The sequence below is a fragment of the Quercus lobata genome, chromosome 7 (genome assembly GCF_001633185.2).
Source record: "Quercus lobata isolate SW786 chromosome 7, ValleyOak3.0 Primary Assembly, whole genome shotgun sequence".
Classification (NCBI taxonomy): Eukaryota; Viridiplantae; Streptophyta; class Magnoliopsida; order Fagales; family Fagaceae; genus Quercus; species Quercus lobata.
In genome coordinates this window covers 45,182,547-45,197,785 of record NC_044910.1, presented here as the reverse complement: position 1 = coordinate 45,197,785, position 15,239 = coordinate 45,182,547, and the positions used below count along the sequence as shown (strand labels likewise).

Sequence of the window (15,239 nt, the reverse complement as noted above, 5' to 3'; positions counted from 1 at the left end):
AATTATCGAATTAATGTGTGTATATATATACTTTTATTTTTATTTTATTTTTTTGCAGAAGTTCAACTTTAACCGTGTTCACTCTTTCTTTTTTTCTTTTTTTCTTTTTTTGGTTTCTCACAATATTTTCTCAAAACTTTCAACCAGATACTAATAACTATTCATGATGAGTGGACCCATAGCGAGGCAAATCGCTGGCCCAGGGAGTTTTTTTAAAGTGTTGGTGCTCGGACTTGAACTAGGGAGTTCCTAATCAAACTCAAGACAATCACTTTGAGATTAAGTGCCCAACTACTCGGCCAACTCCATTGGATTTACCGTGTTCACTCTTTACCCTCCATACTACATACCTTTAATTTCTCTATAAAAAGTACATTGGCTTAGGTCATTTATAAAAATAAAATATAACATATAGAGATAACAGGCTCGAAAGGCATTGGGCCTCACTTTGTGTGGGCTTGTAGGGTCTTTAGCAAAAACGTTCTCCAACACCTATAAATACAATTTTTCACCCCCTCTAAAAATAGGTTATTATGAGTGGTGAAATTTCAAGGAAAAGATGGAATCGCAATGAGGACATAGACAATAACCAAACAGTGATAAGTCACTGCAACTTAATAGACACTCTACCAAGAAAAAGGAACCATATTTAACGAGTGAATATGGTACATATAGGCACATGAAGTGAGCTAATAGGTACTGTTTTTGAAGATGACTAAGGGCTTGTTTGAATGTTTTTTTTTCATCACTCAATTTCCGTCACTCATTACTTATCACCCATCACTTTAAAATACCCTACTCGTTTGACGCTATCACTTATTTGCCATCACTCAATATTTTTCACACTGTTTGTGGGCCTCATGCCTGTCACTCGGTACAGTTTTTTTTTTTTTTCCTTTCTAATACCCAAACCCATTGAACCCAGTATAAATAAATAAATAAATAAACCAAACTCATCGAACCCAATGAAAGAAGAAGAAGAAAAAAGAAAGAAAGAAAGAATTGAAGACCGAAAATTAGCGGTGATGAAGAACCAAAAAAAAAAAACCAGCCAACGGAGACCAGTGAAAGAAGAAGAAAAAGAAAGAAAGAAAGAACCCAGCCAATGGAGACAGTGGAGAAGAAAGAAAAAAAAATGGTCAAAAGTTGCGGCTGACCTTAACAGTGGGTCCCTCCATATGTGTTTAATTACAAAAATGCCATTGAAAACAGAGTTATGGAAACTGAAAATAGCTAAAATGTGTTTTCAGTTTCCATAACTCATAACTCAAAAATCAAAAAATTGAGTAATGGAAACAAAAAACTGGAAATAGAGTTATGTGGTACCAAACGGACTTCTCAGCTATGGGTCCCACCATTTTTGAGTTATGAGTTATGGAAATCACTCATCCAAACAACCTCTAAAATGTCTGACTAGCTGGGAGCAAGGATTTGAAAATTGATGACTAGGTCAACCAAAATGCCTGCATAGATCAGTCTTCAATCCAAGGCTTACACCGACCTCACGCTAATCAAATCCAATTAAGAATTGAAAGTAATTTCTAATAGACCTTTAAAGAGATTGTTGAAGATGCTATTAAACATGGAAATGCTCACTATTTTTGCCTTTGTGGTTCTCCCATGAGTGATGTTCGACTTAACATTTGGAAGTTCATCATTACATCGCATTGTTCTTTAACTGAAATTACTCACACTTATAGTGCTCTGGTTTTTTATTGCACTACTCTAGTCTTTTGACGAGGCTCATTTGCATAATATCCCCCATGAAATGAATCATTGCGCAGATCTTTTGGCAAAAGAAGGAAGCTCTATTAGAGATATTTTTGTGTTTTATTCATCTTCTCCTTCACGTGCTTTAATTTGTACTAGCTTATAATTAACGCTTGAGATCTTTGTACCCTAGACTTTGTATTATTTACTATTTTGTTTCTTTAATGCATTTTCCTTTTCACTGAATGGGAGAAAAATTCTAACTTATTTCACTGCCGAACCTCAGATCATGCTTCTTCATAACTAGATTAACTTGCATTGTAAGCAAATTTAGTTTCGTTAACTTGCAATAAAAATAAATAAAAATTCAAAGAACATTTGATTGTAATGATTTATGCTTTAGATTTGAGTTATACTCACATGCAAAGACTACTCTCAAAATATGCTGTTACAAAGAATTTATAAATTTGTAACAAATATACATGACAAAAAGGAAAAAAGAAAAAAAATTGACATCTCTGTATATAATCGCAACTGCTCCACTGTTTAAAATCTCCTCTTAATCACACCTGTCCTTTTTCTCTTTTTTAACAGTTTCTTGATCCCTCTTATTTCCTCTGAGTACCATCTAATGCAGTGGTTTGAAGATGATTAATTGGTGATGTCTCACTTGGAAAATAAAGATTCCAAAGCATGATTTTGGAGCAATCATCTGGTGGGATTCCTTTCAATTTGGTATCATCTTCAAGAACTACTTGTTTGACGAATCGCATTGAATTCTGTCACACATTGACAAAAAAAAAAAAAAAATCAATATTTTACTCACAAACACACATATTCTTTGTTTTCGTTTGATTAGTAATTAGTAATTGATTATTATCTATAAAAAGAAAAAGTAATTGCTAAATAATGGCATGGAGTTGCATATAATAATAAATCTATTTCTTAATTTTATATTTTCATGAACATATTGAGTAATAATTATTTAATTGAACAATCAAAGGTTCAAAGCTTTAATTATCATCACTTTGTTTACCAAAAAAAAAAAATTATCATCACTTTACCTAACGCTGGAGGTTGGCCAAACCAGAACAAAACTCAAAGCACGTCTTATTAGCAGCTGGTACAGTGGGACCCCGTTACACCCATAAAGTTATGATTAGCTTCATAAACACAGTACCTTTTTTTTTTAATTGTATATTCAATTATTCATTGCTTTTCTTTCTTTTTTTTTAAATAAAAAAAATTCTGAAAAGGAAATTTTAAAAGTACTGAACAAGATTGCATCATGTGTCATTGGAACTTGGAAGGTGCGGTAGAATCTCACGCCTCCTTTGAAAATAGAAATATAAAAAAATATAAAATATAAAAAATAGAGTTATGACAAAGTATTTAGATAATATTTTCGTAATAAATTTTAGATAATAAATTTTTATTAGTTTTTATTTAGATACATATTTACCATTAAAATTTGTCACCTAGGCTTCATTATAAATTTTTTTTTTAAAAGAATATTATGAAAATATTAACTTTATAGTTTATTGAGAAGAAAATGATGCTAAAGCATAAATGTATTTGTATAGATAAATTACTTTAAATATAAAAGAACCAATTTTAGGGCCTTGGATTGTGTTAGACAACACTAAAGAGCTGAGCCCCTTCAAAACTCTATAACAAAATTTGTCACGCATATCAACAATTTGGCAAAGAGTTTTTCTCCCTTCAACAATTTGGAGATTCCAAACCTTAACTTTAGCATTAAAGATCTATTAAAAAAATTAGCATTAAAGAATAAAAATCTCCAGTACATTGTTTTAATAAAAAAATATTAGTTCGATCTTTATTTTTCAAAATGACACCCAATGCCCAATCATTTTGAGAGAGAGAGAGAGAGAGAGAGAGAGAGAGTAAGTAATAATAAAATAATAATAACAAGTAATAACGGTATCTAACACTAACAGTATGACAATCATATTATTAATATTAATTAAATACTGGCTCCTGATTGAATTAGTTGGATTTAAGCATGACAAAAGTATTTTTATTATGTATCTTTGGTCATTTCTCACATCCCATCTAAAATCTCTTTTTGATTTGGTTATTGACTAGAATTTGTCAAATACTACTCAAAAGTATAAACCTTAAAAAGTTTTTTAATGGTAGTTTTTTTTTTTAATTAAATCATAAAAATTTTGGGACTTAAAATTCTATTTCCTACAAAGAGTCGTGTAACTCAATTGATTGGTATTTTTTAGTGTTTACAACGAAAACATTCAGAGTTCAAATCTCCACCTTGTTCTGTAACAATACTAAACTGCAGTGCTTGGTTAAGATTGAGATACCTGTGAGTATTTTTGCCCAGCAGAAGGGCGACCCCATCTCTCAGGGTCCCAGAGAATTGAGCTATTGAACCCAAAACTTGAAATATGAATTGGGGGCCTTGTATCTGATTCATTGTTCATTTTCTTTAGATGCCATCCTATAACTTGTGAAGAATCACAAACCGGTCCTTCTATCATCACTTTATTCCTGTTTGCTGAGAGTAAAGCTATTGGCCATGTCCCAAACACACTGCAATTTATCCAACAGTGAATGAGGATTACTATGAGTCTATAAGAATTAAGACAATGACAGATCACAAAATCTCACCCAACTGATCTAAACCAAATCCTGTATTGCAAATATTATTATTATTTTCATTTTTAAGGTAGCATTTGTGGGGCCATGAATGTAGAAAAAATAAATTATAATTCAATAGTTACAAAAATTGGGGATTTGAACGTGATGTTAGTATTCCAATCGAAACATAATGATAATTAAATAAATAATTGCAATTCGAAAACTAGAAAAAAAAATGTTTTCTTTTAAGGATGAAGCTTGTGTCCAATGCTTTTTTGCACTGGGCATGATACAATTTGAGTACATGTTTAAAATTGGTCACATATCTTAATCGTATCTAGTCCAATGCAAAAAGACAACAGATACAAATTGTATCCTTCTTTTAAAGAGACGATAGAAAATGTTCCACATGTTAAAAAAGAATTTTAATAATTAACCACTCCACCCACAAAAATAAATAATAAATAATCTTTACTATAAACTAGAAAGTTAGGGTCAAAATCTTCTTAAGTGCCATAGAATATTCCTAAACTGAATCAATATACTAGCTGAACTGAAGTATGACACAAAGCTACATATCTTCCCCGTTGAAAAATTTAGATCTTAAGAAAAGGCAACTGGGGAGAATTAGATTAACGATCTTAATCATTCAACTAACTTCCTACTAATTTTTCAAGGTAAAATAACTGGTTGGAACAAAAAAAATTATTAAAATCAAAAGGTTTTGGAAATTTATTATCAGATGAATTATTCATTATTTTTTTCCTACCAACTATGTATGTCATCCTATAACATTTGGAAGCATGTAGCTCTAGGAATCAAAGCTATTTGTAAATGAGAAAAGTAGGCATAACCAAATCCTGCCGACACCAGGAAAATTTACTAAACTGTTGATTAGGAAATTAAAAACAATGATACCCTTTGGCCACAGAATGAAAAATTTAATAGAAAGGATAGAATTACCTCCTTTATGTAATACATTAAGCCAATAAACTTCTAATGTAAAGAAAAAGAAAAAAAAAAAAAAGGTAAATTGTAAGTTTTGAGGTGTTTAGATTTTACACCCTGAAATTTTGGAATTTGGATTTTACCCCTTAAAGTTTGGGGTGTTTGCATTTTACATTTTAACATTTCAAAATTTAGATTTTACTCTCTAAAGTTTGGAAATATTTGGATTTTACACCTACAAATTTTGAAACTTTGGGGTGTAAAATTCAAATATTCCCAAACTTTATGGAGTAAAATCCAAACGCCCCTAAAATTTAGAAGGTAAAATCTAAATTCTAAAACGTTGGGGTGTAAAATCTAAACACTTCCAAACTTCAGGAAATGAAATCTAAATTCTGAAATTTCAAGATATAAAATCCAAATACCCCTAAACTTTAGGAATGTAATTTGCAGATTACCCAAAAAAAATTATACATATATAACCAAAAATGCAATTATTATATACATCTTACAAATTGATATATTAATATTATTAAATAAATAAATTTAATATTTATTTATTATGTTGATAGTGGTGGTACTAATCGCCATCATTAGTGAAAGTGAAAGAAACAAATTGATAATAATTATAACAATTTTCGTAACAAATTGGCAAGCTTTGCAACGTCCGACTTACTCAACAATGTAGAAATTTGTCTGAAAACTTTTGTGGAAGTAACTTCGAAACTTTCACCAACAATATTTTTTGTACTTTTATACTGACCCGTTTATGGCATTCTTATTCTATCGGCCTATCAGGAACTTTACGTGTTAAAAAAATAAAAAAATAAAAAACCTAGTTTCAATTTTCAAAATGTAGAGCTATGCATTATAGATTATGGGTCACATTTGTAATATCTTTTTAAATTATTATTATTATTATTATTATTATTATTATTATTATTGTATTTGAGGTTAATTTATAATGCTCATGCATGGGACCATATAAATCAGTATCAAAACGAACAGATTAATTCACATTACAAATTAATGTGCATTGATCTATCCAATCACCTTACTAACCTCAAATTAGAGTGTTGATCTAAAAATTTTTAGATTTTTATTTAATAATTCAATATTTGGGGGAGAATTTGAACTCTGGATATTTCTTTTCAAAATACTAGAGATACTAGCTAATTGAGTAATAAGATTTGTTTCAATGGAAATTTTTTTTTTTTTTTTTCTGTGTTTGGTAGTATAAAAAAAAGGTCAAAAGAAAATTATTCCTTAAATTATCTTATTTAGTTTGGCATAAAATAGAGTTACTTTATGCTAAATTTTTTAGAAAACCATTTTTATTTTACTCGAAACTAAATAAGGAAAGTTAAAAAATAATTATCCAACTCATTTTAAATTTACTACCAAACATAAGAAAATAATATAATTTTTTAAAAATAATTTTTGGAAAATGATTCATTTTCCATAAAATATTAATATCGAAATAAACCGGTTAAAATTTTGTAGTTTTAAGGAACATTAAAGTAAATAACATGATACTTTATAGCGAACTGCAAATTAAACCAATGATAAGAGAAGAGTAAAGCGTTACATACTCAATATCTCTGAGCTGGTCAAAGAAGTCGATATCATAAACATTGGAAAGCCCGGCAAAGTGTACGATCCCACTGAGCCTATGTTGTTCGATGTGTTTAAGCGCAATGTTTCTTTGGTGGTCCATTTCAGCTTCTGGGTCCGTGAAATTCTCCTTGAAAACCAAATGCCTGTACATGATACCTGTTTTCCTAAGGATTTCAGACACTTCCTTTGAATCCCTTTGAGCTTCCACCACAATCCACAGCAATGGTGGAGGAACCAATCTTATAGTATTAGCCAACCTCCTTAGAAGAACACCTTGACGCTCATCTTTTGTGCTTGTTGGCGTGACAATTATTACAAATCTTCTTGGTGTCAGCTTGGGTTGTTTTTCTTCTTCTACTCGTAATTCTTCTGGTGGTGATGTGTGTTCCAAGTCTTTATGCCTCTGAGGAATGGTCACCGGAGCTTCAGCTATCAAACTTCTATTAATATTTGTTGCTTGGTGCAACATTTCAATAGGCTGTGGTGAAGATTCTGATCTATTTGATGAGGCAACATGGTTATTGAACATTGAAGTTTTACCCGTTGGAGCAAAGCCTGTGAAGAACCCCATAACAAAGCACAAAGAAAAATGGACTACGGCTTTTTTCCATAGTTGAACTTTTTTCTTTGACCTTTCCAAAGACCCCATTTTTTTTTCTTTTTCCACACCCTGAAGAAGGACTGGAATCACAAAATTTGGAGTGGAAATAGCAGTCAGAGTCAGTACTGACTTGGGTGGGTGTTCTTGTTATAGGAAATGAGAAATGAAGACTATATTGTATACGATGGCCAATAGTTATATTTGAATGTTGATAAGGTCATATTGGTTACAAAAAAGAGTAAGGTCTATGATAGGTACAGGCGAACTCAAATGATTAATTGTTTTTTTATGGAATTGGTTCATTGGTGAAGGAGTTGCTTTCATTAGTTATATCTTGAAGTAAAAGGAAGATGGAGAGGAAGAAATATGAGAGCCTGAGTTGCTGTCTGCACCAACCATATAGTTGTTAGGATGGAACCCATCAACTGGCTGGTTTGAAGTTTAATATATATCAAACCATAAGTATGATCTATCATGTCATGTGGAGTAGAAATGTAGAATATAGAATATGAAAGCACCAATACAATAATTTCATGACGGTTTGCACCCAGAGTTTTATAATCCAACTAGTTGACATCTTCTCATATTTCTAATAAAGACATTCAGGGTTCAAATTTCTCCATTCCCAATTGTAACTGATATATCAAAAAATTTACATGATATTCGCCAAAAGTCTTGTAACTCAACTAGCACATTTCGATGTTTCTAACACCATTGTAATTACTGAATTATCAACAAAAATAATAATAATAAATTTATGTGAAGATTCATGAGGCAATTAGGCATGTAGTATGCTCTAATTTTTGTTGAGATTTAAATATGTCATGGTATAGAACTTCAAATTCTACCTAGAAACAAGTCAATAACTCATGCTGTGTGCATTAGATTGGTAGGACTTGTAAGTAGGGAAATAAACTTTTAATTTATGCAATATATGAAGTCTATTATTCTTACAAGATGTATTGTCATGGTCTTGTAATTCAATTGGTTGACACATCATGATATTTCTAATGGAGACATATTCAATGTTCAAATCTCTCATCCCTCAACTAGCAACTATTGAATTATCTCCCCCAACAAAAAGAACATTAGGTAATAAAAAATAAATACCAAGATTTAAAATTTAAATTAAAAAAAAAAAAAACCACAAACAAACAAACAAATTAATGATTACTCATAAGGTTGTTTCTCAAAAAATAAATTGATTACTCACAAGTCACAAGGTTGATAAGGACTGGGGACGGACCCATATAACCACGAAGTAAACCTGCTTATGAGCCATAAGAATTTTGCACTAGGTGGGTCCAAAATTACACCAACCATATAGAAAATAAAATTAAATAAATGAAGAGTCTGGAAAATTGGAAATAAACTTAAACATAAAGAATTGCGTGGAGCTAGATGCATACCGTTTATATGGTAATTACTATCGAAGTGCATTTGGTTAAGAATTTTTAGAAACCGAAAGCAACTTAAAAGGTTTACGAGACTTTTGCTAATCTTTCGAAACATTTATATGAATTCACTTTTCTATGCTGACTAATTATGTTCTAATTCAAAGCAAGAATATTACTACTAGAATTTGTTGAGCATAGAATATTGGCAAAAAGTTGAAATTAAGTGATAAATGACTTTTTTGTAGTGTTTATTCTCAGCCAATTGGTCTGGCATAATTGCACCCCATTCGGTTGGTATGTCTGACTCATTACAGTTTTCTTCTTTTTTGGTGATACATAATCAGCACCTAATAGATCTGCGTAATAACAACGATTAATAAGATGTGATGGTGCTGAGCTCATGATATGAGTGAGTAGTCAATTTTATAGTTTAATTGAGACTAAAAGTTTGGTTAGAATTCTAGAATACCTTATTGTGCTACAAAAATTTTATAAACCATTCTGTCCAGAATATAATTGGTGTCATTTAAATAATATAATAAATAATTTTTTTGTGATTGGTAACATGTTAGTTTCTTGCTTTATGTAGTTTGTAATTTCTCTAATATTACTCTTTACAAAAAATAATGATGACACGGTTTTGAAATTTGATGTGACGGACCTTAACCTTATTGTCTGCTGCGAGTACCAAAGACAATCTAGTGAAAGATAATATTGCATTGCTCAACACCTCGACCTCTCCACCTTGCTGAGGTGACGAAAATGCGTCGAGCGAGCAATGCAGCATTACGTTTAATTAGATTGTTCTTGGCACTCACCTCTCCACCTAGCTAAGGTGACGAAAATGCGTCGAGCAACACAGTATTACATTTAATTAAATTGTCCTTGGCGCTCACCGAAGATAGCAAGGCAAGGTCAAGCTCTCCTCTTCCCAACCAACCCCCCCAACCCAACCCCACATCGAGCTTCAAGACAGTCTACCACAATTTTTTTTTGCAAATCTGTTTCCAAGGATTTGCTCGTAGATTGTTTCATCACTTCCATTCGTGGCAAGATGTCACCCTTGGGAAGTTCAACCAACCACCTGACAACAGGGTGCAATAGATGTAAATCGAATTGGCCATTGGCAACTGTTTGAAGAAATCACCTCACCAGATTGGCAACTGTTTGTAGACCCCGAATCACTTCACCGTACATGAACAGATGATCGCCTTTCTAATCTTGCTCAACATAGAAAAGATGTCTGGCAGCTGGGGGGGACTACAGAAATGAAATGGCAAACGGCCATAAAACTCTTGCCTAGAGCAGATATGGACCTTGTAGGAGACGCAAATTATTGAATTACAGGACATAAATTATTGTAGACCTTGCAATCTAGTTCCTTAAGTAAACATTCCCTGTGTAGCTCCTAACAAAGGGAACACAGTCTCCTACTAGAAAATTTTACAATTTCCATTGTATCCATGAGCCCGCGTGCCTAATTAATTGGACAGAATTCTGCCCTCAGAAACGTATGAACCCTCTTATTGAAATAATGCAAAGCCCAAAAACCGAAAGAGAAACAATATTGTTTTTTTTTTCTTTCCTTTTTTGGAAGGAAAAAACAAAACAAAACAAAAAGTCCCCACAGATATGAGATATCACCACTACTTAGGGGTGACATTTCAAACGTAAAATATTTGAGTCTCATAAATACATTTAAAAACCAACAATTTGGAAATCAAATTAAATGCCAATTTGTTCTCTCACTTGCAACTATGAAGCTCTATACTACTAAAAACAGCATCAACCAGATAGATGCAGCTTTTGCCACCGACGGTCAAGCCACCCAGGTGGCCTGGGTGCTCAAAACCACCAGGCAGTCAAGGCCCCTATATAAGAGGCTGCAATAACAAAAGCCACAAAACCAACCCATTTCTTTTGCTATTGACTTCCTAAAATAAAACACTCATTTCTTTTTAGCAGCAGACTTGGTGACCTTGGCACCACTTGGATCCTTCTTCTCCACACTCTTGACAACACCAACAGCCACAGTTTGACGCATGTCCCTCACAGCAAATCGTCCAAGCGGTGGGTACTCAGAGAAAGTCTCCACCACCATAGGCTTGGTAGGAATCATCTTAACAAAACCAGCATCTCCATTCTTCAAAAATTTGGGCTCCTTCTCAAGCTCCTTGCCCGACCTCCTATCAATCTTGGTCAAAATTTCAGAAAATTTCACAGCAATGTGGGAGGTGTGGCAGTCAAGTACTGGCGCATAACCATTGCCAATCTGGCCAGGATGGTTCATGATAATGACCTGGGCGGTGAAGTTAGCAGCTTCCTTTGCAGGATCATCCTTTGAGTTGGATGCCACAAACCCACGTTTGAGATCCTTGACGGCAACATTTTTCACATTGAAACCAACATTGTCACCAGGCAAAGCCTCTAGGAGAGACTCATGATGCATCTCAACTGACTTAACTTCAGTTGTCAGCCCAGTAGGGCCAAAAGTAACAACAATACCTGGTTTGAGCACACCCGTTTCAACACGCCCCACAGGGACAGTTCCAATACCACCAATCTTGTAGACATCCTGAAGTGGAAGTCGGAGAGGCTTGTCTGAGGGCCTCTTTGGCTCCAAAATCAAGTCAAGAGCCTCAAGGAGGGTAGGGCCCTTGTACCAGTCGAGGTTGGTTGACCTCTCAATCATGTTATCACCCTCAAACCCAGAAATAGGAACAAAGGGGATCTTGTCAGGGTTATATCCTACTTTCTTAAGATAGGAAGAAACTTCCTTTACGATTTCTTCATACCTTGCCTTGGAGTATTTTGGGGTTGTTGCATCCATCTAACACGAAGACAAAATAAAAATCAGTAAAGAACTTATTGCTATGTATGAAATTACAAGGTAAGAAATTTACCTTGTTGCAACAGCAGATCATTTGCTTGACACCGAGGGTGAAGGCAAGCAAAGCATGCTCACGAGTCTGACCATCCTTGGAAATACCCGCTTCAAATCCACCAGTAGTGGAGTCAATAATAAGGACAGCACAGTCGGCCTGTGAGGTACCGGTAATCATGTTCTTGATAAAATCGCGATGTCCAGGAGCATCAATGACAGTGCAGTAATATTTAGTAGTCTCAAACTTCCACAGTGCAATGTCAATGGTAATACCACGCTCCCGCTCAGCCTTGAGCTTGTCCAAAACCCATGCATACTTGAATGACCTTTTGTTCATCTCAGCAGCCTCCTTCTCGAACCTCTCAATTACACGCTTGTCAATCCCTCCTAGCTTGTAAATCAAATGTCCAGTGGTGGTCGACTTTCCAGAGTCGACATGGCCAATGACCACAATGCTAATGTGAACCTTCTCCTTACCCATTCTAAAATCTGAGCAAGAAGCTAAAGTAAATAGCAAAAAGTTAATTCATCAGAACAAATAGCAAGCAAGGAACATATTAAATTATCATGTATCAATAAATGAAACAAATAAAATTTAATTTCTAATCAATACAAGGTTATTTAAATGATTAAATCCTAGATCAATTACTAGCTAACTAAAATCAAATGCATGATATCACTCCAAAAAAAAGCACAATTACCATTATTATACCAACCCTAACAACAAAAATTCTATAAGATAATACAATTAAACACAAAATAAAAATTGCCTCTCATAACATCATTGAACAAGCAGATTTATCCACAAAAAAGAATTTCTGTTCAAGAAATGTTTCTCCAAAAAAGATTTTAAAACAAAAGCTTTACAAACTTAAAATAAAAATACTAAAACATCTAACAGGTACCAGGGAAAACCTTTTTTAATATAAGTATGAACTTTTATTGAGAAATACAAAGATCTTTGTGTTATATGGAAGATCCTAGTGAGTTTTGGAAATCAAAAATAGAACTTCAACATATAAAATAATTCCATTGCCGGGAATCGAACCCGGGTCTCCTGGTGAAAGCCAGATATCCTAACCGCTGGACGACAACGGAATAAATAAGGAAAACCTTTACTTGAGAGAATAGACTTCTTCTGCGTAGAAAATCTACCATCTCTATATAGACTTCTTTTACATAGAAAATCTACCATTTCTCTCCTAATATTTTAGAAAAAGAGATGCCCTTCAAACTCTCTCTATATCTTTTTATTAGATGTAAATTTTGATAATATAACCATTAGATTGCATGTACTTATTATATCCTCCATGCTTGCAACATTTCAAGATCAACCACTATGTCATCAATCAAATGTTTAAATTTCAAGTTTTTTGTGATATAAAATTATGTTTTATAAGTTATTGATCTAAATAACATCCGATTTGAACGAAATTTGACATGGGTGACTGTTAAAAACATAGAAAACATGCAATCCAACCGTTTGATTACGAGAAACCTTGTTCTAAATATATTCAGCTAAAGATTTCTTATCTTTGACTTTTGAGTACAGTAATTCTCTTCAAACTTCATGATAAATTCTAAAAATAAAAATAAACCCCCCTTCAATTTTTCTTTTCCTTTTTATCTAAAAAAACCACTTAGAAGACTTAAGGCATGGATTGCTGAAAAGTTAGGCAGTCAATTAAAACAAACACAGATGGTGAAGCAGATCAATATTTTTAACCAATTATTAGATAATCACAATCAATAATCACAGTTAAGCACAAAATAAAAATACGAAATTACAGAACTGTGAGCACAGAGAGGGAGCAAGAGATTATACCAGTAGCTAAGAAGAGAGTGAAGAGCGAAAGCGAAAGAGGAAGAGTTATTTGGCCTACTTTGGTTTAAGTAGTAAAATCTTTTCTCTTCCTTATTCTATGTGCGATTAGGGTTTCTCTTTAGCCGTTGGATTATCTAATCCTGTGGCCAAACCAAACTCTTCGTCTCAGCCGTTGAAACTTGAAACCCTTTTTCTTTTTTCTTTTTTTATGAAGTCTTGAAGCTTTATATATATACTAGGACTAGTATTATTTCTGTGCGAATGACTTGATAAAAATTTATAAGCTCAAAAATTTTAAAATAATTAAAACTAAATTATTTAATAAATAATTATAAATTATAAAATAAATAAATAATTTTAATAAAAAAATTACTTTAAGTTTTGATTGTTTAGACTTTAAACTTTACTGGTGTTTGTCTATTTTTATATTTTAAAATTCTCTTTGTGTTTTATGTTAATTGTTTAATAGGAGATACATAATAAGTTTGATCATTTCTATTTAGGTTATGTTTAATCTATTACCTAGTTAGCACAAACAATAATAAACAAAATAGTTCCTCAATACCAATTTTTTCCTAGTGATAGTCTAATTGAAAAAAATCAACACATTCACAAATTAAATACAATAATCAGAACCAAAAATCAAAACATACAAAAAATAGTTCAAAATTTGAGAATATAAAAAAATAAATAAAAAATTACATAAAAAAACCAATAACTTAAATGGGTGTCCATTGTTTTGCTTCTTTATAGTAAACTTCCTTTGGCATTATATTCTGTATGCAAATTCATAAGTAAAGAACAATAAGTAAGATGAATTTATTATATTAAAACATAAGCATAAGTTGCTTTTTGAAAAAAAAAAAAAAAAAAGATACAACAATGTGGGGTGTATTGTGTGAGATTTAATTATAAGGATGATTTATTAGTTAAGAAAAGACTTTTAGTTTGAATAGAATTTAAATTTGTTTTAAATTATTGTTAAATCATGCAACTTGAGGGAAAAAAACAAAAACAAAAACATGGGTCATGTGGGTTTTAAGTTTAGAAAATTTGAATAATAAACTTTTAGTTTGAATATAATTTAAATTTGCTTTAAATTATTGTTGAATCATGCAACTTGAGGAAAAAAACAAAAACAAAAACATGGGTCGTGTGGGATTTAAGTTTATAAAATTTTGATAATAGACTTTTAGTTTGAATATAATTTAAATTATTGTTAAATCTTATCCCTTAGTCAAAATGGTTTTTTTTTTTTTTTTTTTAAGAACGAGAATGTGAGTTATTGTGTAAAATTCAAGTTTAGAAATTTTTTATAATAAACTTTTTAGTTTCAATAGAATTTATAACCCTAAACTACTACTGCAAATGTTAGGCCCTTTTATAGTGGTATTCTGGTTATGTAATATATTATAAGCTTGTTTAAAAAACTCTATATACTACTTTCATATTTGTATGTTCTAATAAGTATTATTGTTTCCTCAAAAAAAGAAATTTAAATGATAAATTTTTACCTAATTAAACAGTTGTTAAATATTATCCCTTAATCAAGGAAATACATCCTAATGAAAAATATATAATTAATTTACTAATTAATGAGAGCAACCACTTGGCACAACCACAACTTCTAAGCCCAAA

The 15,239-nt window shown here is 32.1% G+C and overlaps 2 protein-coding genes across 2 annotated transcripts; both read right to left on the bottom strand.

The window, feature by feature from the left end:
* Positions 1-2,087: 2,087 nt before the first annotated feature.
* Positions 2,088-7,676, bottom strand: LOC115951315 (probable beta-1,4-xylosyltransferase IRX9). Its single transcript, XM_031068506.1, has 3 exons — positions 6,870-7,676; positions 4,053-4,281; positions 2,088-2,489 (listed from the first exon to the last, which is right to left on the bottom strand). The coding sequence occupies exons 1-3, from the start codon at positions 7,541-7,543 to the stop codon at positions 2,319-2,321; spliced, it is 1,074 nt and encodes a 357-aa protein (XP_030924366.1). The 5' UTR covers positions 7,544-7,676; the 3' UTR covers positions 2,088-2,318.
* Positions 7,677-10,373: 2,697 nt separating this feature from the next.
* LOC115953005 (elongation factor 1-alpha-like) lies at positions 10,374-13,742 on the bottom strand. Its single transcript, XM_031070412.1, has 3 exons — positions 13,602-13,742; positions 11,796-12,277; positions 10,374-11,722 (listed from the first exon to the last, which is right to left on the bottom strand). Exons 2-3 carry the CDS (start codon positions 12,255-12,257, stop codon positions 10,841-10,843), a joined length of 1,344 nt encoding a protein of 447 aa, XP_030926272.1. The 5' UTR covers positions 12,258-12,277; positions 13,602-13,742; the 3' UTR covers positions 10,374-10,840.
* Positions 13,743-15,239: the final 1,497 nt, after the last annotated feature.

Coding starts and splice junctions, on each gene's coding strand:
- LOC115953005 (XM_031070412.1), bottom strand. CDS start 12,257: ATGGGTAAGGAGAAGGTTCACATTAGCATTGTGGTCATTGGCCATGTC. Junction 11,723..11,795: donor TGATCTGCTGTTGCAACAAG/GTAAATTTCTTA, acceptor TCTTCGTGTTAG/ATGGATGCAACAACCCCAAA.
- LOC115951315 (XM_031068506.1), bottom strand. CDS start 7,543: ATGGGGTCTTTGGAAAGGTCAAAGAAAAAAGTTCAACTATGGAAAAAA. Junction 4,282..6,869: donor GACCAGCTCAGAGATATTGA/GTATGTAACGCT, acceptor GATAAATTGCAG/TGTGTTTGGGACATGGCCAA. Junction 2,490..4,052: donor CTGGGCAAAAATACTCACAG/GTATCTCAATCT, acceptor AATGTGTGACAG/AATTCAATGCGATTCGTCAA.